General features: G+C 41.8%; 2 protein-coding genes across 4 annotated transcripts in view; one reads left to right on the forward strand and one right to left on the reverse strand.

The window, feature by feature from the left end:
* The window catches only part of TEP1 (telomerase associated protein 1), a 61,078-nt gene extending 58,169 nt beyond the window's left edge, over positions 1 to 2,909 (forward strand). Inside the window, exons 54-57 of the mRNA XM_044660097.1 lie at positions 1,956 to 2,061; positions 2,169 to 2,317; positions 2,411 to 2,515; positions 2,682 to 2,909. Coding sequence (XP_044516032.1) covers positions 1,956 to 2,061; positions 2,169 to 2,317; positions 2,411 to 2,515; positions 2,682 to 2,804 — 483 coding nt within the window. The 3' untranslated portion in view covers positions 2,805 to 2,909. The remainder of the gene's footprint in view (positions 1 to 1,955; positions 2,062 to 2,168; positions 2,318 to 2,410; positions 2,516 to 2,681) is intronic.
* On the reverse strand, positions 2,862 to 22,451 carry PARP2 (poly(ADP-ribose) polymerase 2). Of its 3 annotated transcripts, none has more exons than XM_044665285.1 (19): positions 22,367 to 22,451; positions 21,070 to 21,223; positions 18,278 to 18,417; positions 17,505 to 17,717; positions 16,482 to 16,658; positions 14,320 to 14,390; positions 13,537 to 13,587; positions 11,967 to 12,063; positions 11,364 to 11,439; positions 10,457 to 10,559; positions 9,290 to 9,452; positions 7,927 to 8,065; positions 6,430 to 6,493; positions 6,201 to 6,335; positions 5,801 to 5,928; positions 5,507 to 5,606; positions 4,212 to 4,310; positions 3,267 to 3,391; positions 2,862 to 3,143 (listed from the first exon to the last, which is right to left on the reverse strand). In XM_044665285.1, the coding sequence occupies exons 1-19, from the start codon at positions 22,449 to 22,451 to the stop codon at positions 2,984 to 2,986; spliced, it is 2,280 nt and encodes a 759-aa protein (XP_044521220.1). In that variant the 3' UTR covers positions 2,862 to 2,983. The 3 variants fall into 3 exon arrangements, with proteins under 3 accessions (XP_044521220.1, XP_044521221.1, XP_044521222.1); XM_044665286.1 differs by lacking the exon at positions 22,367 to 22,451 and adding an exon at positions 22,128 to 22,211; XM_044665287.1 differs by lacking the exons at positions 2,862 to 3,143; positions 3,267 to 3,391; positions 4,212 to 4,310; positions 22,367 to 22,451 and adding an exon at positions 22,128 to 22,211 and having other exon boundaries at positions 5,514 to 5,704.
* Positions 22,452 to 23,172: the final 721 nt, after the last annotated feature.

Raw genomic sequence — 23,172 nt, forward strand, 5'->3', positions numbered from 1 at the left:
GTGCAAATACCTGGAATTCTTCAATTTTGTTGAATGCCCATACTTTCCCTTGGAAATATATAGTCAATTTTGATGGGTAGTTGATCCGTGGTTGCAGGCCCAGCTCTCTTGCCTTTCTGAATATTGTATTCCACGCCTTGCGGTCTTTTAGTGTTGAGGCTGCCAGATCCTGTGTGATCCTGATTGTTGCTCCTTGATATTTGAATTGTTTCTTTCTGGCTTCTTGTAAGATTTTTTCTTTTGCTTGGAAACTCTTGAATTTTGCAATGATATTTCTTGGTGTTTTCCTTTCTTGATCGAATGCCGCAGGTGTTCTATGAATCCTTTCAATGTCTATATTGCCCTCTTGTTGTAGGACTTCAGGGCAATTTTGCTGAATTATTTCTGTTAGTATAGAGTCCAGGTTTTTATTAATTTCTGGTTTTTCTGGAAGACCAATTATTCTCAAATTGTCTCTTCTAGACCGGTTTTCTTGGTCTGTCACTCTCTCATTGAGATATTTCATGTTTCCTTCTATTTTTTCAGTCTTTTGGCTTTGTTTTATTTGTTCTTGTTGTCTTGAGAGATCATTAGTTTCTACTTGCTCAATTCTAGCCTTTAGGGATTGATTTTCGGCTATAATCTTTTGGTTTTCGGCCATAATCTTCTGGTTATCGGCCATAATCTTTTGGTTTTCGGCCATAATCTTCTTGTTTTCGGCCATAATCTTCTGGTATTCCTTTTCAATCTGGTCATTTCTTGTGTTCAATTTGCTTATCAGTTCATTTGGTTTCTGAGCCTCGCTTTCCAGTTGCAAGATTCTACCTTTTAAACTGTTATTTTCTTGCCAGATCTCTTCCATTTTCCTCAAAATCTCAGTTTTGAACTCTTCCATAGCTTGTGAGGAGTTTTCCTTATTTGGGGAGGGTCTGGATGGTTGTTTGTTCTCCTCCTCTGTTTGCTCGGTTGTCTGGATTTTCTCTGTGTAAAAGCTGTCGAGTGTTAAAGACTTCTTTTTTTTGTTATTATTCTTTCTCTTCTGAATTTCCTGTGACTGATTAGCCATCATTAGCCCAGCAGCTTCTCAGGTTTATCCTCGCGCTCAGTGTCTGTCTGAGATCTATTGGCTCCTGAGGTCTGAGTCCTAGTTTTTTCCAAGGTCAAGCCCCCTGGTGGATTCCCTTGCTTGATCCTCTGCAGGAGGTTCCTTTACAAGTCTCAGGGAGCTACTTCCACAGTCGTATACCCGTCTGCACTGGTTCCCCACTTAGGCTTTAGTTCCTGGCTGTGTCTGCCTCCACCCACGCCTCTGCTCAGCCGGCACCCACGCCTCTGCTCAGCCGGCACTCTGCGCCCAGCGTCCACTCTCTGCTCCCGCGCGCTCAGATTTCGCGTGCGTTCTTGACTTAATGGGGTCCTAAGTCTTGCTGCTCTTAGGAACAGGTCCCGGAGCTGCCGATGACTCGATGGGTGCCCCAAACTTGCTCTATTTCTTTTTAGCTGGGTTCGGAGCTATAGGTGAGTGTGGAGGGGGTGGGGGTGGGGCGGTTGCTCAGCCCGCGATTGAGTGAGAGCCCTTTTTAGCCTGGAAATGTCTCGATTCCACGTACCTTCCACGCTGTGCCCTGTTGTGGGGTTCCTCCGTTCGTCTGGACTTGTTTTTATGTCCCCTTGAGGAGTTTTGTGTGTTTTGGTCAGGAGAGGTTAAGAGCTGCTTCTTACTCTGCCGCCATCTTAACCCGGAAGCCCATTGATCTTTTTATATTCATGCTATGTGCCCAATTACACAGTCTTAGAGACAGATACATCTTCTATTTTGCCTGACTTGGGTACTTAAATGTTGGTTTCTTTGGTATGGCTAAGATTAGTTCAGAGAATCCTTCAGATAGACTATAACTGAATTGGCTTATTAGTAGTATACACACACACACGTGTATATATGTATATATGCCTGTTCCCATCTGTCTCCCAAATAGCAACAGACAGAATCGTCAGTCCTGGAGCACATAGAGGATTTTGATCTACAACTGGAAAATCCCAGAGGAACTCCATTGTGGATAACCCAAGCCAAGCCTGAGTCTGGTAAGCTGGCAAAGGATCCAAGGGAGCAGAGAGGCCTGACTGGGAAGAGGTGCATGCTGGGGGTCTGGTGGCTTGCTCAGGTTCTAACTCTGCCCTGGGAATGGCAGACTCTGCTTTTCTGTGTGCCAGCTCAGAAGGGGTCCTTTGGAACATGGCAGAATGTACTTCTGAGGGAGACTGGGTCACTGACAACATATGGCAGGACACAGAAGAGGAATTCGATTCCCCAAAGTTGAAGACACGGTACTCCAAGAAGGTGAGATTAGACAGAAAGTGAGAGGGGTTGGTGGTAGGTAGGGCTGTGGAGGAGCTGAGCGTGCCTCTCTCTCCCTGGATTGTGTCTCTTTAGATCCATTCTGGTTCAGTCACAGCCCTCCATGTGCTCCCTGAACTGCTCCTGACAGCCTCTGAGGACCGAGATGTAAAGCTTTGGGAGAGACCCAACCTACAGCTGGTGAGCACAATATGTATGAGAAAACAGACTTGAATGGCACAGGGAGGGAAAAACTTAGTATTATGGCCAATCTATAAATCCTATAAGGAAAGCCTTCAAGTGAGACAGTTGGGAAGCTATGCCGGGGGGAAAGCCTAGAACCGTGTTGTTCTTATATCTGTTTCAGCGGGGCCTCTTCCGTTGTGAGGGTGCAGTAAGCTGTGTGGAGCCGAGACCTGGGCCTGCGTCTACCCTGCAGCTGGCTGTGGGAGATGCCCAGGGCCACGTGTACTTTTTGTCATGGGAGTAAGGCGGTTAGACAGAAACAACTATCTGTCTGGAGAGACAAAGTCTGAGGATGCCATAATGACAAGGTTTTCAATATATTTATTATATAAAAATAACAGCAAACTCACAAGTGCCGTATTGTCTCATTTGTCACTGGGGAGCTAGCCCGAGGAGGGCAGAAAACAAAGGATCTCATCTCCCTCACCAGAGCTGGGTGAAATTGAATCTGATTTTCAGCAGGTATCGCATACGAACCTGGCTAGGGTTATAGACGATGAATTCATTGTAATTGAGGGTATAGCCCTGTGGGTTCAGAATTCCTGTGTCACTCGCTGGTCCTAGAGGCACTGTGATTCCATTCCTGCCAAAGGAAAGAAGTCGCAAAGGTTTTCTTACTAGCAAGTCTTAGCTCATCAGCAAAAATCTGTCTGGCCAAGGGACAGAAAGAATAACGGGAGTGGTTGAAAAAGCTGTGAGTACTTACAAAGTAACATAATTGGAGGGATTGGGAGCCATCTTGCCCATTCCCTTAGTGCTGTGTTTGCCCTGAAGCAGTCCTGCTGCCTCAGGATTGGCCTCCAGCAACTCATTACATTCTCCCAAAGCTACCTGCAAAAGAACATATCCTTGGAATCCTCCTGCCATGCTTCCTCTAACAGTAGATGGTGATAACAGGTGGGAAAGACTTTAATAGAATCACTGTCAGCATGAGGCAATGAGGTAGTAGACTAGAAAGTTGCCAGGCCTAGAGCTGGGAGGTCCTGGGTTCAAATTTGACCTCAAACACGTCCTAGCTGTGTGGCCTTGGCCAAGTCACTTAACCTTATTGCCTAGCCCTTGCTAATCGTTTCAGAATTGATACTAAGACATAAAGTAAGGGATTACATACAATTAAAAATATATTTTTTAAAAAGTCATTGTCAGGGGCAGCTGGGTAGCTCAGTGGAGTGAGAGTTAGGCCTAGAGACAGGAGGTCCTAGGTTCAAACCCGGCCTCAGCCACTTCCCAGCTGTGTGACCCTGGGCAGGTCACTTGACCCCCATTGCCCACCCTTACCAATCTTCCACCTATGAGACAATACACCAAAAAGTACAAGGGTTTAAAAAAAAAAAAAATCTAAAAAAAAAAAAAAAAAAGTCATTGTCACCAATTCTCTCATTTACAGATTCTTTAACCTAAGAGTTAGAGAATGAAAGTGACTAGAACTTGAATCCTGGTCTTTGGGCTTCAGTAAACTATCATGCTTGTCCCTTGCCTATTGGACATTTTTGTTACTGTCTACTTCATTTCAGCTGAATGCAGTACTGTAGTGGGAAATGACAGTATAGGAAAAGGTTTTTATTTTATTTTCCTCTTCTCCTCCCATCCTGGCAGAAATAAGGCTAATGCTGATTGGAGGTGGGTCCTCTCAGCTGGGCCTCTTCCTCACCTCTGATAGCAGCAGCAGGCCCGTGTCCTTCAGTCGTGAGGCAAAGCAGTAATTGGCACTCTTGGAGGACATGTCAGCAAAATAGATTCCTTTTCCAAACTGCAATTGACAGATATATGCCCAGGTCAGCAGCTAAGCCCATGGAAGAAAAGGTATAACTAAATAGACCACTGGCTGGGGCAGCTGGGGTAGCTCAGTGGATTGAGAACCAGGCCTAGAGACGGGAGGTCCGAGGTTCAAATCCGGCCTCAGACACTTCCCAGCTCTGTGACCCTGGGCAAGTCACTTAACCCCCATTGCCTACCCTTACCACTCTTCTGACTTGGAGCCAACACACAGTATTGATTCCAATATGGAAGGTAAGGGTTTAAAAAAAATAATAATAATAAATATACCACTGGCCCTAGATTTTAGACCTTGACCAAAAGATAAATTCATCCCCTGGAGGCTATGTCTTCCCACAACTTCAGCTGAATTGGGAATAATGAAGATAATGAAGCCTTTTGCTTTTTAGTGACTGGAAAAAAAAGAAAATAATTTTTCTGTGTATTAGAAGTTAGAAAATTTTAGAAGTTAAAGCCTGGGGTCATCTAGTTAACACAGTGGAGAGTGCCACACCTGGAGTCAGGAGGACCTGGGTTCAAATTTGGCCCCAGATACTTCCTCGCAATGTGACCCTGGACAAGTCACTTAACTCCGAAAGCCTAGCCCTTGCCATTCTGTCTTAGAAGTGCTATAAAGAAGTCTCTATAAGAGAAGGGTTAAAAAAAAATTTGAGCCTTCATAAAAGTCCCTTGCTATCAAAGGGAGGGATCTAGATCCTGAACTCTACTTTCTTTGGACAGATTACCTAAAAAACAGCTGTGGTTTGGCTGGGAGTCCATGGAAAAGTGAAAGGCACCTCCGTTTACATCAGTGATTCCCAAAGTAGGCGCCATCGCTCCCTGGTGGGTGCTGTAGCGATCCAGGGAAGCATTGATGGCCACAGGTGCATTTATCTTTCCTATAAATTGCTATTAAAAATTTTAAAAAATTAATTTCCAGGATGCTAAGTAATATTTTTTCTGGAAAGGGGGCGGTAGGCCAAAAAAGTATGGGAACCACTGGTTTACATCAATCCTAGCCATCAGTCACAGAATTTCCATGACCACTGAATGGCAATGAAGCCTAACTCAAGCTAGAACTATGAAGAACCTCAGGAACTATCACCAGAACAATAAGAGTTCCACTTTGAAAACATCAAAGAGAGGTCATGACTATTCCTTGCTCAGTCTAAGAGTTCCAACTGCACTCACCATGTAGCCTGTGACTGGAGCTTCAGGTGGGGCAATGCGAAGTCCATGGCTTAGGATCCCCGCCCAGTTACCCAGTCGGGAACCATGCCACAGCAGCATCCTAGGGGAGAACCATGAATATCAACCTGTATCTTTTGTTGCTTCCCTTCCAGCTATGCTATGGATAGGACCAGGTTTCCAGCTTCCTTTCCTCCCTTTCTGAAAATCACACAACCACACTCAGTTCTTTAGGGAATTAGTTGGAGAGAGACTAGAAAGAAGTTTTTAATATCAAGGCCAGAAACAAACCCAGACCTATTGGGAAGATCCTTCCTGAAGGCTTCATTCTCACCCTCTTTCTCCATTTCAAAGACATCAAGCAAGGTCATCGTATAATCATTATGAGTAGGGGCATGGGTAGAATGTAGATACTGGGAGATCACCTGAATGAGGAAAGAGAAGAAATTAATGAGTTTGGGCTTGAAATCACTAACCCCATGAGCTGATGCATCCAGGCAGAAGTGTCTTTCTCTGACCCCAACAGATCTCACAAGTCATTTAGGAAGAGCTCCTAATTAGTTAAAAATCTTATGATTGGTAAAAATATGGATTCTTTTTTTTATGTGGATTTTAAAGCCTAATTCGTATCAAAAATGATCATAGAAAAAGGAAGCAGAAGCTTTCAATAGGGGAAAGAGAAGAAATCTTTTCTCACTTTGAATTCATGACAGGAATGGTCCAGGGGGCGAAGAGCACAATGTAGGTTTCTATAATGCTGGTCTAGTGGGTGCTCTGGGTTCCTAAGCTCTGTCTTCACCAACTTGATAGCGATTTCAATGTCTCCCAGTGCCTAATGGCATAAGAGAAATAACCATGAGAGAAGGATCCTGGGGCCAATAGGGCCAAGAGAAGTAGGACATCCATCAACCCATGCTATCTCTCACCTCTAAGAGCTGAATTTTATCTGTCAGTTCTTGCTCTGTTCGGATTAATGGTGGAGTGCGGAGCCTAGGGCCAGAAACATAAGTGAATTGTTATGTTCTTAATTATTAGCATGCATAAGTGTTAAGTGGTTCACAAAAGTGACTCAGACAAGGACGAAAGTAAACTCCATCAAAAAGTAGACTATGGAGGGGCAGCTGGGTAGCTCAGTGGATTGAGAGCCAGGCCTAGAGACGGGAGGTCCTAGGTTCAAATCCAGGCTCAGACACTTCCCAGCTGTGTGACCCTGGGCAAGTCACTTGACTCCCCCATTGCCCACCTTTAACACTCTTCCACCTAGGAGCCAAAACACAGAAGTTAAGGGTTTAAAAAATAAAATAATAATAATAATAATAATAAACTAGACTATGGAGACACTAATAAATTGTTGGTGGAATTGTGAACTGATTGAACCATTTTGGAAAGCAATCTGGAATTATGCCCAAATATAAAACTGTATACTCTTTGACCCAGCAATGCCATTATTAGGTCTGTTTCCCACGCTGATCAGGGAAAAAGGAAAAGAACCTCTATGTTCTAAAATATTTAAAGCAGCTCTCTTTGTGGTGGCAAAAAACTGGAAACTGAGGGGATGCCCATCAAATGGGAAATGGGTAAACAAGTTGTGAAGTAGACAGAAAACTGAAGGCATAGCATGATAATACTATTGTGTTGTAAAAAACTTTAACCAAGAGAACATATATAATAATAGCAATAGCAGTATAACTGAATGTCCACCTCCAGAGAAAAAAGTGATAGAGAAGTATGTATATGGATTATTTATATTTGTGTGTGTGTACACAGTTTTTGTTTTTCACAAACAGTGCCAGGAGAGAGGGAGGGAGGGAGCTAAGAACTTAAACTGTAACAAAAAAATTAAATTAAAAAAAAGTGAGCTGAGGAACCAGATGACTTTGAGATGACTAAAACTGAAAATAGAATTTCCAAGTATGTGAAGAAATAGGTACTATGGATAGGACAAGAAACAGAAGAAACTTTCTAATTTGCTAACCTAAGGCTTAGGTCACAAAGGAATTCAGAATTCCCTTCTATACTTATGAATTCTTGATTTCATCTCCTGACAACAGGTTCTCATAGGAGAATGGTTGTACTTCTTTTTACAGTTGGGTAAAATAACAAGGAATAAATCTGCTTGCAGTCAAAAAAATGTTCCCCTGGTATATACAGAACTAAATTCAATTATTTCTAAAGCTAAGAACTCCAATTTAGCTGAAGATTAGGAATATAATTCTGACAAGAGGAATCAGATTCCTAAACAAGAGACTGGATTTTACAGCCCTGCTTCCCAAGTTGTTGGATCTCAGAAAGACCTTTGTTTCTCAAGGACTGAGAGAAATGTCAATAAACTTACACTTTGCTGCTAAGTTTCCCAGCAGCGATGAAGTAGACAGAAAACTGAAGGCATAGCATGATAGTGGTGGGCCCAGAGTCAAACTTACCCAAAGTCATGTGGAATCCTAGTATAGAATTCATTACATGCCTCCACCAGGATCCGCCCACTTTGACCAGACCGAATACAATCTTCTATCTTCTTAAGTGACTCATAACCTGCCTTGATTTGTGCCACTGTCAGCTTCCCTGTAGACCCAATCAAAGACCATATTTTCTAAATGAGTTTCTGATCTTTCCTGTTAGCCCATTTAAAAGAAACTCCAGGCTCCCTGTCATCATGCTACCTACAATTTAGTACTGCTACCAGAAAAGTCCAGCCGAGAGACATGGGGAATATGAATATCCTATTTTTTTTAAACCCTTAACTTCTGTGTATTGGCTCCTTGGTGGAAGAGTGGTAAGGGTAGGCAATGGGAGTGAAGTGACTTGCCCAGGGTCACACAGCTGGGAAGTGTCTGAGGCTGGACTTGAACCTAGGACCTCCCGTCTCTAGACCTGACTCTCAATCCACTGAGCTACCCAGCTGCCCCTGAATATCCCATTTTAAGAATTGGAGAAGAAAGGAAAGATGCCGGGGGCCATCAAGTTCGTGACGGATGACAAAATCATGCACGAACCCTGAAAATCTGCAAAGGAGATCAAAGGAGGATGGATTTCCCATTCAGTTTCCCCTGTGTGACTCTTCTCTTACTAATATTCCTCATTATAGGAATTATTATGATCAATATCTCTACTCAGCCCCAGGAAAATATAGAGGAACATTACAGGTTATTACTAGAACCCTTACAGGCCCCCCAACAAACTCCTAGGAAAGCCCCACCTTTAGATGTCATGTTACAGAAATTCCCCTAAAAGTCCCTCCACAACAGACCAGCAAATAGTGAGTTAATGTTTAAAGATTTCTATTCCCCAAAAAGAAACTGCAGGTTTCACAGTCTCCCATACACAGGTGCCTACAAAAAGAGGTCAGAACAGTCTCTAAGATTCCCCCCTCCCTGATCCCTGATTCGGTATGTTAACATAAAAGAACAATGGATGATAAATGGAAAAAGTGTCTCCCATGAAAAGGCTTGTATGCTCCCACCATGCCAAACTGTTCTCTTCACCCCATATTGAAAGTTACTGAAGAATGAAGAGTTGCTAGTAACAAAGTTAATGTATGACTTAATCCATTATCTCCAAGAAAAGATGTATGTTGAAAATGAATTTCCATGCCAACCCTGTAGTAATCTTAAAAGAAAGGTATAAATAAAGAAGCCAGCAGATGGCAGACAGAACAGCCTCTGCAAACCTTACTGAGTCTCTGGCTGTTCTCATTTGTCCCAAGCTGCTTAATCGTTCTACCCTCCGAGATACCCAGACCTGAGGGAGCCAGCGTCCCCCAGAAATAATTCAATACAAGACTCCTACCTAATGGGGCTTTTTTGATATCATACTTCATCTCTACCATCATTTCTTCCATGGTCTGGATGTTGCAAATCAATTCTATCAGCTCTTGGACTGGATGCTCCAGCTGAGACTCTAGTTTGGGAGGTGAAATGGGAACAAGTGCCTCATCCTTTGACTCTTCACCCTGAGACAGATTATAAAACCTATTTGAAAAAGACTATAGAGGTCATCTAGTTCTATTCACTACATAAATTGTTTCAATATCACCTAAGACAAAGTCATGCAGTCCTTGCTTGAGTACCACCTATAATGGGAAATTCCTTGTTTTTAGGGGCATCCCATTCAATTTTTGGACATTTTTATTATTGCAAAGTTCATCTTTTTGGACTAGAGCTATAAATTCATTGTATTAGGAATAATCCCTGAGGAACTTCCTCTACCAAAGTAGATGGGCATTTCTTTTGTATTAAAGTCTTAAAAAATTGTCTGGGGCAGTGAGGTTAAGTGACCACAATGAGTTGAGGATGGACTTCAAGCTAGGTCCTCCTAATTCCAAAGTCAGCTTTCTATCTACTACACCACACTGCCTCTCAAAAAGTTCTTTATATTGAATCAAATCTACCTCTGTAACTTCTGCCTATTGTTTCTACATCTGCACTCTAAAGCAACACAGAATAAATCTATTTTCTCTTCAAATAACAGCCTTTGAAATATTTGACGATGATTATCAAGTCCCAAGTCTTCTTTTACAAACGAAATCTCTCTAATTCCTTTGGCCATTTCCAGAGCCTTTGCTATCCTAGTCACCATTATCTGGTCACATTTCATTTTATCAGTGTCCCTCCTGCTTAAAAAAATGATAGTTGTTCACATACTCCAGATGGAATATTATCAGTGCACAATATGGCTGAATCACTACCTTTTTTATTCTCTATTCACTCTTCTACTAATGCACTGTAAAGTAACAAATAAATGTTCCCTATAACCTCTGAGGACATAAAAGAGGCCTGCTCCTTCCTGCCCTATCTTGTTTTATTCTCAAAACCCTAACTGCCCAGGGGAATTCTAATTCTTAGGAAAAAAGGTAACCCACTTAAAGTGTACCGATTATAGCACGACCATTTTGCTAGTTCTCATCCCGCCAGTGAGATAGAATAGCATTTCTCCAGAGGTAAGGTTAGAGTATACCTCAATGTTGGTTGTATAGTCCATTTGCAGCATATCGTATTTCCCTGGTACTTTCTTAAAGCTCCCACGATCTTCCCAACTATTCTTTGTTTTGTCAAAAAATCTGTGGAGTTCAAAGAAGAAGGGGGGGAAAAAATCACGGATGAAGCTACAAGGACATTTTCAGCAGTCCTAGCAGCACAACTTTGCCTCCTCACAAAGGATCTATCTATCTCCTCAAAGCCCCACTTACTGTATAAAATGCTCTTATATATAACTTTCCCATAAAGCATGTACTCAAGGATTCTGGAGGGATGGAAAAGGCCAGGAGTGAGAGAGAATTAAAAAAGAAAGAATAGGATTCTAGGCTTTTTCGATGTATATGTACATGAATCACTAAGCCTGGGCACAGAAGTACCTAGGACAGCCCAAATAATTCATCTTTCTGTCTTGACAGGCAGGACAAAAAGACTTTAATAGTTATTAGGAACCATTGGAGAAGTGGTGAAGAAGGGAAGATAGTCTCTTTGATCTCTAGTTCTCCAGACATCTGAAAGCTCCTTTTCCCCTGGACTTTCCAAATAATCCAGCCCAGTACCACATACTTGAATTATGACAACTGTTGGTTAACTTCAGAGAGGTTAAGCTGATATCAAAGTTAACTGAAAAGGTAATATCTTAGCAGGGGTCGGCAACGTATGGCTCTCGAGCCATATCTGGCTCTTTTGAGGGCCAGATATATGGCTCTTTCTGCAGAAGCCATAGTCAATTTTTTTTCAGGCACTGTTACAGGAGTGCACTGTGAGCACTGTACAGCTCTCATGAAATTACATTTTGAAAAATGTGGCGTTTATGGCTCTCACGGCCAAAAAGGTTGCCGACCCCTGCTTTAGAGGATACTTTTCCTGCCCACTGCCAAGCCACTTACTTCTTCTGAAATATATCCTTGGCTTTGTTGAGGTCCCCAGAACAAGTCACCAAACTGTGCTGTCCAACCTTCCCAACTGCAAAGGAAATGTCAAGGAGAATGTCTTTCATAGAAACTCAAACACTCTATGATTGCTTAGTACAAAGAAAAGCATCATTTCTTCTTGCCTTGCTATTCAATGCCAGGCAAAAAGCAGGCCACAGTGGTTGAAGGGTACAAAGAGAAATTACAGGGCTTGAGGAGTAAGGTAGATATGTTGATTTTCTCAATACAGATAAAATAATGCAGCTGCCATAAAAGAGAACAAGACCAAAACCAAACTGGCAAAGTATTCTTAGTTTTGAAAGGGTCTTCTAGGATACTGCTGGTTGGAAGTTTCTTGAGGAAGTTACTGTTTTTCATATCTTTATATCTACTTCCTCCTCAAGAATAGGAATTATATTTTAAACTAGAAACTAGGGCTGATCTTTGCACTCCTATCATTCAGGGTTCCCATATGATCAGTTCTAACCCAGAAAAGCCTTCAGCTATCGACCAATTGTCTTTTCAACTTTCAAATGTTTAAATTGCACCTCTTCCCCAATCCCCTACTATTGACATCACCTCGGCCCCATCTCATCCAGACACTGAAGGTTCTCTGTCCATCATCTTCTAGCAGCTGGATGATATAATACTTGTTATTGTTGAACTGGAGATTGGTCTATGATGATTGAGACAAAAAATGAGCACAGAAACATAAGCCAGGTTGCATAGGAAATTCACATAAACAAATGACTCTCTATGGACATAAACACTAATTGTCCCCTGGGAAATAAGTACTTTGGGGAAGGGAACATAATTTTGTGAGGAAGAACTAAGGAAATAGAATAAGAACCAACAGAAACCGCCAATGCTTCATAGCTGTCAGAAAACATTCTACAATTCTGAGAATCATTCAGAGACAGTGAATGTCCTCATACTTTGAACTTAACTCCAAATAACCTGTCCTGGCTGCTTCTACTTTTGTCTCTCTGCTCCTTTCTACTTTTTTCTCTTTCCCTATCTTTAAAGCCTCTAAGCTATTCGATTCTCCCAGTTCTTAATCCATTCTAGTCTTTAGTAATCATTTCCCCAAGGGAAACAAATTTTCCTCAACCCTAGAGGTACATGATTACTCTAGTCTTTGGCTCTAAATCAGGGGTCTGCAACGTATGGCTCTCGAGCCATATCTGGCTCTTTTGAGGGCCATATATGGCTCTTTCTGCAGGAGCCATAAAGTCATTTTTTTTCAGGCGCTGTTATAGGAGCACGCACTGTGAGCACTGTACGGCTCTCATAAAATTACATTTTAAAAAATGTGGCGTTTATGGCTCTCAAGGCCAAAAAGGTTGCCAACCCCTGCTCTAGATACTTGTGCTTCTGATGGTACTGGCCACAGTCCTGGCTTGTTGCAATCTGAGGAGACAGCTAAGAGCTGACTAAGGAGAAGACAAAGAGTAAGAACCTCTGTCCCCTAGAGTTGGAGTGTGGAGTAGGGACCAGTGAGGCCATTCTGGAAAGAATGTGAACACAAAGAAATAACATGAGGGGTAGATTAGAGCTGTGTATTGACTGGAATGAGGGGAAATCCACAACAAAGCAAAGTTTGCTTTCACATTGGAACATAATTCTCAGAACTGTCTGGTACACCACACTTTCTTTAGTTTATATACATAAGCCCGTTTTTCCCCCTTTCCAGTCTTCTAATCAGTTATAAAACTTTAGATTTTGAAAGGACCTTCTAGTTTACTTAATCCAAAGTCCTCATTCTGAAGATAAAGTATAAAAGAAACTGCCAATTTTTCAGTGAAAGGGTGGGTATTAGGTAGTATAATAGGTTTACAATCAGAAAATCTGTTGTAGTTGGTAGGACCTGTTAAGTAGAAAATTTCCCCTTATCTACTCCCCATAACCATTCAAGATGACTATAAAAAAAACCTAAGGAATTATTTTGCTCCTCAAGGAAAGAGTATATTATATCAACTTATTGACAGACAGGTTCAGCTTAAGAAGTCTTAGGAAAGATTTTATTGTAACATTAGACAAGCCTAGTACTATGTTATATAGTATGAGGAATCCTGAATTAGAAACATGAACACCACAACCTTAACCATTAACAAAAAAGATATTTTTCAAATAGGACTTTTCCTCTCACCTGGTTCAACATAACGTCATACACATCATCCCCTTCACAGTATACGTGAGCCTAGAAGGTGACATGTCAGACATAAGGAAACCTGGCATTTACCAAAAAAATTCTAGGTTGCAAAGTACTTTACATAATACCATAAAGCTATTGTTGTCCTCAGTTTACAGAGAATGAGGTTCAAAGAGGTTTAACAACCTGCTCAGACACGTATGACTGGTCATTGTCAAAGGCAGCATTTGAACCCGGGTCTCTTAGAACCCCAAATCCTGATCTCTCTTCACTATACTATACTCCCCCCTAATACCAGGACAGACTGGGCCCTGAGCAAGATTTCAAGGCTTTTGTCATCTCTACAGGGATTTGTTCTGGCAGAACAAATCTGAAGAGAAAAATGCGTCAGAAGTGGCCCTGACAAAGGCCTTCTCGTCCCTCCTTGCAGATCCCAGAAGTAGAAGTAACAAACTCCTCCAAACATCTAACATCATAATTTAACCACCTACCCCCTGCCCTGTTTCCAGCAGGATTAATTTATGGCCCAGGCCTTCCTTCCGCCACTCTACCTGAGATCCCACATATGCTCCCATCCTAAGGAATGAGCTCTTTGGGGAGAGGCACACAACCTCCTGACCACAGGGAGATAAGACTGACACTGATCCAGTCCTCTAGTCTCAGAAAATATAAATCACTAGCAAGTGTAGTTGAGCAGCAACACCTACTAAAGATAGGACATTGTTTTCTAAGGAAAGTGGCAAAACAGTTCAATTAAGGATTAAGTCAAGGGTCTCTCACCTTTCCCACTTTAACTGTACATTCTGGGTCCACTGGAGCTTTGCCCTTCAGTAATAAGGTCTTCACAGATACTGAGAAGATACAGATAAGCACTGTTTACAAGTGATGCTGTAATCAAAGAAACATGTAAGGGCTAGCTAAACACCCTTCTCACAAAGGAATCTTTCTATTTTCAGACCAATCCTGTCTGGAAATGTAGGTCCAGACCAACTATGGCCTCAAAATAACAAAAAAAAAAAGATACCAGATAGTGAAGAATAGGCAATGAGAATAATTGTGGCATTTATTAAGTGCTTACTGTATGTCAGGCATTGTTAGGCCCAGAGGATACAAAGAAAGACAAAAACATCTCCTGTGCTCAATAAGCATCCATTCTACCATGGAAGTCAACATGCAAATAACTAGGAATATGCAATATATAAAGAGCAGATGGAGGGCAATCAAAAAGGGGAAGGCACCAGCAGCTGGGGAAGAAGGAAAAGATAGCAGCAGATGGTAGGACTTCAAAGGAAGCTAAACTAAAAGAGGTAAGGAGGCAGAAAATTCAAGGCATAGGGGAAAGCCAGTGCAATATAGAAAATAGAATGTCATATTTGAGGAACTGCAAGAAGGCCAGGGTAGGGGTAGATAGGTAGCACAATGCATCAAAAGCCAGGTCTGGAGATGGGAGGTCCTGGGTTCAAATCTGATCACAGACACTTCCTAGCTATGAGACCCTGGTCAAGTCACAAAATCCCAATTGACTCACCATTACTACTCTTTTGCCTTGGAATCAATACTTAGCATCAATTCTAAAACAGAATGTAATGGTTAAAAAAAAATGAAGAACTTTAAACGCTAAACAGAATATCAGATCCATGTAATTGTTCTAGTAATTAATAGGAAGTCCCTGGACCTCACTGAACAGGAAGTGGGACGATGCTTTGCAAAATAAATTCAGCAGGTAAATGGAGAAGGGATTGGTGTGGGAAGAGATCTGAGGCAAGAAGACCAGTTAGAAGACTACTTTAATAGCTCAGGAGAGAAGTTATGAGGAGGTGAACTAGCATTGTGGTTGTGTGAATGAAGAGAAAGGGACATAAATGAGGCATGTTACAGAAGCAGAAATGACAAGTTTACCTTCTAAAGTACCTCCAATAATAATAATAAATTAATAAGAAGGGAGTTTTGGTGGGGAAATAGTGAACGAACTTTATTTAAGACATTTTGAATTTGAGGGGCAGCTGGGTAGCTCAGTGGATTGAGAGCCAGGCCTAGAGACAGGAGGTCCTAGGTTCAAATCTGGCCTCAGACACCTCCCAGTTGTGTGACCCTGGGCAAGTCGCTTGACCCCCATTGCCTAAAAAAAAACCCAAACATTTTGAATTTGAGATACCTATGAATATCTAGTTCAAGATGTCTAAGAGGCATTTTTAATGCATAACTACAACTCAGAAAAGAAATTGGGGCTACATACACAGATCTGGTAATCAACTGAATAAAAAATGATAAATAAAAATTACATTATCAGACGGCATATTATAGAGCAAAAGGAGAAAAGACAACAAGACTAAGGTCCATTGTGATTAGTGGGCATGACAAGGTTGAAAAACCAGAAAAAAAGAAACTGAGAAGGAACTCTGTGACAGACAAAGAGAACTATCTGTGAACTACTTATGAACTAGAGGGAAGAGTGATCAAGAGTGTGAGATGCTAATGAGAGGTCAAAGTTTGGGGATGAAAAATTAGATTTGGCAATTCCTTAATTAATAACTGGTAAATTGGAGAAGACCATTTTAGTTGAATGAAAGGGTCAGTAGGCTTCAGTGCCTCCAAGGAATGGATACCTCAGACTACATCTTTTTTTTTTTTTTTTTTAAATTAAAACCCTTACCTTCCATCTTGGAGTCAATACTGTGTATTGGCTCCAAGGCAGAAGAGTGGTAAGGGCTAGGCAGTGGGGGTCAAGTGACTTGCCCAGGGTCACACAGCTGGGAAGTGTCTGAAGCAGATTTGAACCTAGGACCTCCCATCTCTAGGCCTGGCTCTCATCCACTGAGCTACCCACCTGCCCCCTCCTCAGACTACATCTTAACATAGCACAAAAAGAGCAGATGGGTCCATCAGAAGTCTATTCCCAAAACCCACCTTTGATTCTCCCTTCTCTCTCATCTGAACCTAACCTTCATTCTCTTTGGCCTTGCCATTCCTCTCAGCATCTTCTGCCACAAGTGCTTGTTTCACACCTTGCACCACGAATTCACCTCGGGCTTTCTTGGATTCAGAAGGGCATTCCATAGATAAAACACTGGATGTGTTTCTAGTACTGCCTCCATTAGCTTCAGTCAACTCCACAGCATCTAAAGGCAAAAATAAACCAACAGGGGGCAGCTGGGTAGCTCAGTGGATTGAGAGCCAGGCCTAGAGACGGGAGGTCCTAGGTTCAAATCCGGCCTCAGACACTTCCCAGCTGTGTGACCCTGGGCAAGTCACTTGACCCCCATTGCCTACCCTTACCACTCTTCCACCTATAAGTCAATACATAGAAGTTAAGGGTTTAAAATAAAACTTAAAAAATAAATAAATAAATAAATAAACCAACAAACAAATAAATAAATGAAAAGAAAGATAAGTAAAGAAAAATAGAATTCTTTGTTATATGTAATATCTCTCTGGGAGTAGAGCAGGGGAAAGCATAAAAGGAGAAAATTTTAAGTGATATAAAAACAAAAGATATCAATAAAAATGTACTTAAAAGAAAAGGTAAAGGAAATTAGTATTTTTCACAAAGGGTAGACTGGCCAGTAGAAAAAATGTTATAACTTCAACACATATGTTACCATCAATTCCTATGCCTCTTCCTTAATCTACAATACTTGAAAAGCTAATGGCCCCAGGTCATTTGTCAATCAGTAAAAGATCATGAGCTGAGAATCTGACTCATGGTTCTTAAGTGCTTTGATTTCCTCTATAAAATGAGACTTGTTCTCCATAATGTTCCCTATGTTCCTGTGAATGAATCATCTCCTATCTTGAAACAATGAGTAAGTTTTCTCCTTAGTATCTCTTTATCTCCCTCCCCATTCTCTTCAGGTTATATTTCCCAGTCCTTCTATAGCTCTTTTCCTCTTCCTTTACTATATCCATGAGAATTAATCCCATGCTGAATCCCGGGCATTTCCCAATGAACTAGTAACTGCATATACCTGAAGGCTGGCGCTCTATTCTGCGTTGGTAACCACTTTTGCAATTGGTTTGTACCATGTTGCCTACATCCAGAGTATAACGTGTTCGGCCAAATATCACATCTATCTTCAGCTCATTGCTTTCTGCTAGAGTTCTCTCCAGAGCCAGGCAAGTCTTAGCATCATATGGGATCCAGTCATCTTCCTCATCACCCTGCCACTGCCAAATAAAATCTACAGAGAAATAATATCAAAGGAAGGATTTTGTAGGAATTAGGGCAAGACTCTGAATTATCACCTCTATTCTAAAGCATACATTAAAAAGGTCTCAAAGGAAAAGATGAGTTATCTTTCCCCAAGGTTTACTGGGTCTTTCATATTTGAGTCAAAAAACGTTTATTACTAGGTGGTTCAGTGAATAGAGAGCCAGGCTGGAGACTCCAAATCTGGCTTCAGACATTCTAGCTGAGTGACCCTGGGCCAATTATTTATTCCTTACTGCTCTTCTGCCCTGGAATTGACATTTAGTATTGATTCTAAAACAGAAGGGTTAAAAAAAAGTATTAGGTGCTAAACCTTCTATTTATAATCTATGAGGAAAACCAAACAAAACTTCTTTTTAATAAGTGCCAGAGAACAAGGATAATATATTACAAATTGTGTTATGATTAGAGAGGCATTCTAAATCATTATGTTGCCTGCATGTCATTTGCACAGAAAAGCATATAATAATAATGGGCTAATGGTATTTGTCCCCAAAATGAACACTTCCTGATCAAAGGCTACACACTCACAGGAACCCTGGTCCTTGACAGCAACAGCAATTCTCCTCTCAGTCCTTGTCTTTGTAGTCCTCTGGACCATTTTCTTGAAGTCCACCTGGAGCTTCATGTTTCCACTATCTGATGAGATATTTACCAAAGTATTTCCTTTCCTGAAAGATAAGTCCCAGTTTGAGGCAATCATCTCTATCCAACTCCCTAAAAATCAAAATCCTGGAAACTGTTGTTTGCAGACTTCCAGGTCACTCTCCTTTCTTCCTCAATGAGTAGTGTACAAGGCTCACAATTTTTCCACAACATGTGCCCTGATACTAGGGAACTTCAAAATATATAATGACTCTTCCTCAAACACTTACCCATTCAGTTTCTCAATTTATTCACTCCTCATGACCTAGTCCTCCACCACATCTCAGTCACATACAAAAATGGTCACACCTTGAATTTGCACAAAATGTGTCCCCTCCATGTTCAAGAATTCCAGTATCCCCTTATATAATCATAATCTATTGGCTTTCCACCTTTCCCTTTGCCTTCTGTTACCAACCCAACTCTGTCCACACTGTGACTTCCAATTCCTTGACCTTTTAGTTCTCTCCCAGGCCACCTCCTCTGCACTAGCCATACTCTGCTCTTTTTCTCCATTTTGACTTGTTGGTGAACCAGTTGAACTCTACTTTCCTTCTTCTATCTTCTTAATCCCTCACAACCTAGCTTCCAACCTTTTGGTTCCACCAAAACTGCTCTCTCCAAAGGTACTAATAATCTTTTAACTGAGAATTCCAATGGCCTTTTCTCAATCCGCATTCTTCTCATCCTCTATGGAGACTTTAACACTATTGATCACCTCCTGGATATGATCTTCTCTCTAGGTTTTCAAAATAATACTCCTGTAGTTCTCCCTTAATCTAGCAGATCCTTCCTTCTCCATATCCTTTGCTGGATTCTAATCTAAGTTATACACTCTAATTGCTGGATCCTCACCCAAGATACACACTCTAACTCTAAGAGTCCCCAAGTGTTCAATTCTGGGCCCTTTTCCCTCTATACAACTACTCCCTCTATCCTTGGTGATCTCATTAGCTTCCATGGATTTAATTATCATCTCTATGTTGATGGTTCTCAAATCTACCTATCTTGCTCCCATCTCTCTGCTCTAATCTTGCATCTTCAACTGCCTTTTGGACATCTAGAACTTTATGTCCAGTTGACAGAATGTCCAAAATTAAATTCTTTCCCCTTAAAACCTTCCTTGCCTAAGGGCAATACAATTCTTCCAGTTCCTCTGGTTCACAAACCAGGTGTTATCCATGACTCTTTACCATCTGTCATTCCACATATCCAATCCATTGATAAGACTTATCAATTTCACCTATATAACATCTCTCAAACCTGTCCCTTAATCTACTATGATATTGCTACAACTCTAGAGCAGACCTTTGTCATCCCACACTTGAAATATTACAATAGCTTGCTGGTGAGTCTGCTTCTCTAAAGTCTCTCTTCACTCTAATACATCCTCCATTCAGCCACTAAAGAGATATTTCTAAAGTGTAGGTCCAACCACATCACTCCTCTGTTCTAGGTTCAAATAAAATCTTCGATGTTCAAAGGCCTCCATAACCTAACCCACCCCCTACCTTTTTAGTCTTATACCTATACAACCCTCTTCCTTCTCTCCACATACTCTTTAGTCCAGTGCCACTGGCTTCTCTGCTGTTTCAGAAACAAGATAACCCCATCTCTTGGCTCCAGGCATTTTCTCTGGATGTCTCCATGCTAGGAGCATTCTCATTCCTCATCTCCATCTCCTCATCTCCTATTGGTTTCCCTGGATTCCTTTAAATCCCATCTAAAATCTTGCCTTCTATAAGAAACCTTTCCCAACCCCTTTTAATTCTAATGCCTTCTCTTTTTAAATTATTTCCTACTTATCTTGTATATGCAAAGCTTACTTATTCATATTTTTTGTGTGCTATCTCCTCCATTAAACAGTGAGCTTGGATGACAGTTTTTTGCTTCTTTTTGTATTCCTGGTGCTTAGCATAGTGCCTGGCACACATTTAGGCACTGGATAAATGTTTATTGACCCGACTCAAATTTCTTAATCCCCAAAGAGGCAAAAATGAAAGACAAACTAAGCCTTATGTTAGAAATGATCCAAAAGGTTTGACAGCAGGGGGATAGAAAGGATATCTAATTCTTCAATGTAAGAACTGGTAGCTGGGAACAGATGGGAGAAAGGCCAAGCATAACCTAAAATATAAAAAGTGAATGAAATATTTGCCTCACAAATATTATTATTAACTCACAGAATTAGTCACTGCAGAACATTTCTGAGATGGAGAAAAGGATGAAGCAAATAGAAAAATGATTTATTAATACTCCTGTGAATTTTTCCCCATAGTGAGCCATATTCCCTGGATGTAGCAGGTGTAGATGTTTCCTCTGGTGAGGGGAATCCCTGAGGACTTTCTAAGTATGACAGTTTCTTTAGTGAAAAAGAGGCTGAAGATTTTGTGAAGGGACCATTGATATTGGGGGTGGTAAGAAAAATGTTAATTTTATGTAAAGCAATTCAATAAATTGTTGCAAAGTTTCACAAAATAGACCAGTAATATTGCTATGACTTAGAGATTAGTGATATTTTCTTAAAATATCATCACAGAAAGCTGGATGAGTCTGATTCAATATAGGTGAAAACACAAGTCCCTGAAAGGCCTCTTATGTAATAGGAAACTGTCCCTTCAGATCAAACCTGTAACCTAAGGAATAGAAAATGACAGAAAATTTGGAATAGTACCAACCTGAAAGCCTCTGTGATCTCCATATCCTGAGTAGAAGGATACCAATGCCAGATACCCTCCCCGTCCTCCCATTGCCAATGAAATTCAACTGTAGATGAGGCTGCTTCACTCTTTTCAGACTCTGACCCTGGGGACTGAAGTTTTATCCTTGCACCTGGAGAAGAATCAGAAAAATGGTGCCCTGGACTGGAGGTTAGGGTCCAGGTGGGCCAAGATAAGTAAAAAAGGGAAGAATCCAGACTATTATGCCACAGATTTGAGGGCTGGTCCTGGAATCTGAAAAAAAACTTGGTTCAAATACCTACTGGGACAATTACCACACTCTGCCTGCCCCCATCCTCAATATTTGCAGCCTTGGTTTCCTTTTCTGTAAGGGGGCTGACCTGGATGGTTATTAAGGTCACTTCTAGTTTCTAGATGTGTAAAATGAAAGGATCGGACTCAATTGCTTTTTAAATCCCTTCCCTGTTTGGTCAAGTTAAGCCAATTGGTATTTATTAAAAGCTACTATGTATATCCCAGGCACTGTGCACAGTGCAGGAGTTAGGTCTTCCCTCAAGGAACTCACAGTTTAATGGAGAGACAATACAGCAAACAATTCCGAGGATTTAACTCCATAGACTTAAAGATATTTTCCAGCTAGTGCTGTGATTATTTCCAATTTATTCTGTATATATCTTGTTTGTATATAAAGCTGATGCTTGCTGATTTGTCTCGACTCCAGAAAAGAATAACAAGCCAGTAGGGAGCCAAAGTCACATACACATACACACACGAAAACGCCAGGGATGGTGACCCAAAATAAAGGGTGGAACTTCAGAGAAGGGGGGGGAGGCTCTCCCTCATTCCAGACCCCTAACCTTTGACCCGGACCCAGCTACGCCCCAGCCGAGACTCGCGTAGAAGCCCCACCCACATGTCGCCAATACCAAGGCCGCGAGGCTCTTTTTTCTCCCCCAAGAACGCTCGGAGAGCAGAGGGACAGTGAGCGCTCTAGTCACCGGCTCCTTCCACCCTTTTGCAAACACTAATCCAGAATCCCGAAACCTTCTCCAGACCTCGGGCGTAGCCAGTACTTCTACTCCTCTTGCGCGAGGCCATGGTGCTCTCAACCGATTCAGACAGGACCGTAGTTCAGTTCCATAGGTCAGTTCCCAGATCTACAGTATGCGCATGCGCTCGTTACCGGTGACCGAAGAAGAAAATGGGACTTCCCGCGCTTGGAGAGAGCGGCTGACCGCGCTCTGCTCTGACGCGACTACTATTTGCATACCGCCAGGTATCATGGGATTCTCGCCCTCTGTAAGAAATAGCACGGATTTGGTGAGGGTTATATATCGCGCCCTTTGTGGGCCCCCACCATAGGGCGGAGGGAAGCTCATCGTTGGGGCTACAAGCTGAGTGCGTTACGTCACTCCCCAGCCCAGCCCTTGGGAAGGTCTGAGACGAGGGCCAATAGCGGCCCTAGCAGGGCTCCTCCCGCGATTGTGGGGGGGTGAGTTCCCAGAAAATGGGGCCCGGCTCGGGGGTAAGACTGGGCAGGAGAAGCCCGTGAGCGCCATAACCCCCTCCAAGGGGTGTGGTCTGGGCGGATGCCTCCCTCGACCGGGCTTGGAAACGACTCACGGCCAGCGAAGTGAGTGCAATGGCTGAGGTGGGTTACCTCCTTGAGGATCCCATAACCCAATTCAGACTACTCTCCCCCGCCCCTTCTTTTTTCTTTTATCTTTTTAAAAATTAAATATGTCTGTAAAATTATTCGTTGGTTCTATAGATTCTACAGAATTAAAGAAGAGTGAAAGGAACAGATCCAGGAAAACATTGTACATAGAGACCAATACACTGTGGTAAAATAGAATGTAATGGACTTCTGTACCAACAACAATGCAATGACCCAGGACGATTCTGAGGGATTTATAGAAAAGAACCTATCCACATTCAGAGGAAGAACTGCAGGAGAGGAAACACAGAAGAAAAACAACTGCTTGAACACATGGGGTGATTTGGACATGATTTGGGTTGTAGATGCTAAAGGACCACCCTAGTGCAATTATCAAAAATATGGAAACAGGTCTTGATTGATGACATGAAGAAACCAGTGGA

Source organism: Gracilinanus agilis, chromosome 2 (genome assembly GCF_016433145.1).
Source record: "Gracilinanus agilis isolate LMUSP501 chromosome 2, AgileGrace, whole genome shotgun sequence".
Lineage (NCBI taxonomy): Eukaryota > Metazoa > Chordata > Mammalia > Didelphimorphia > Didelphidae > Gracilinanus > Gracilinanus agilis.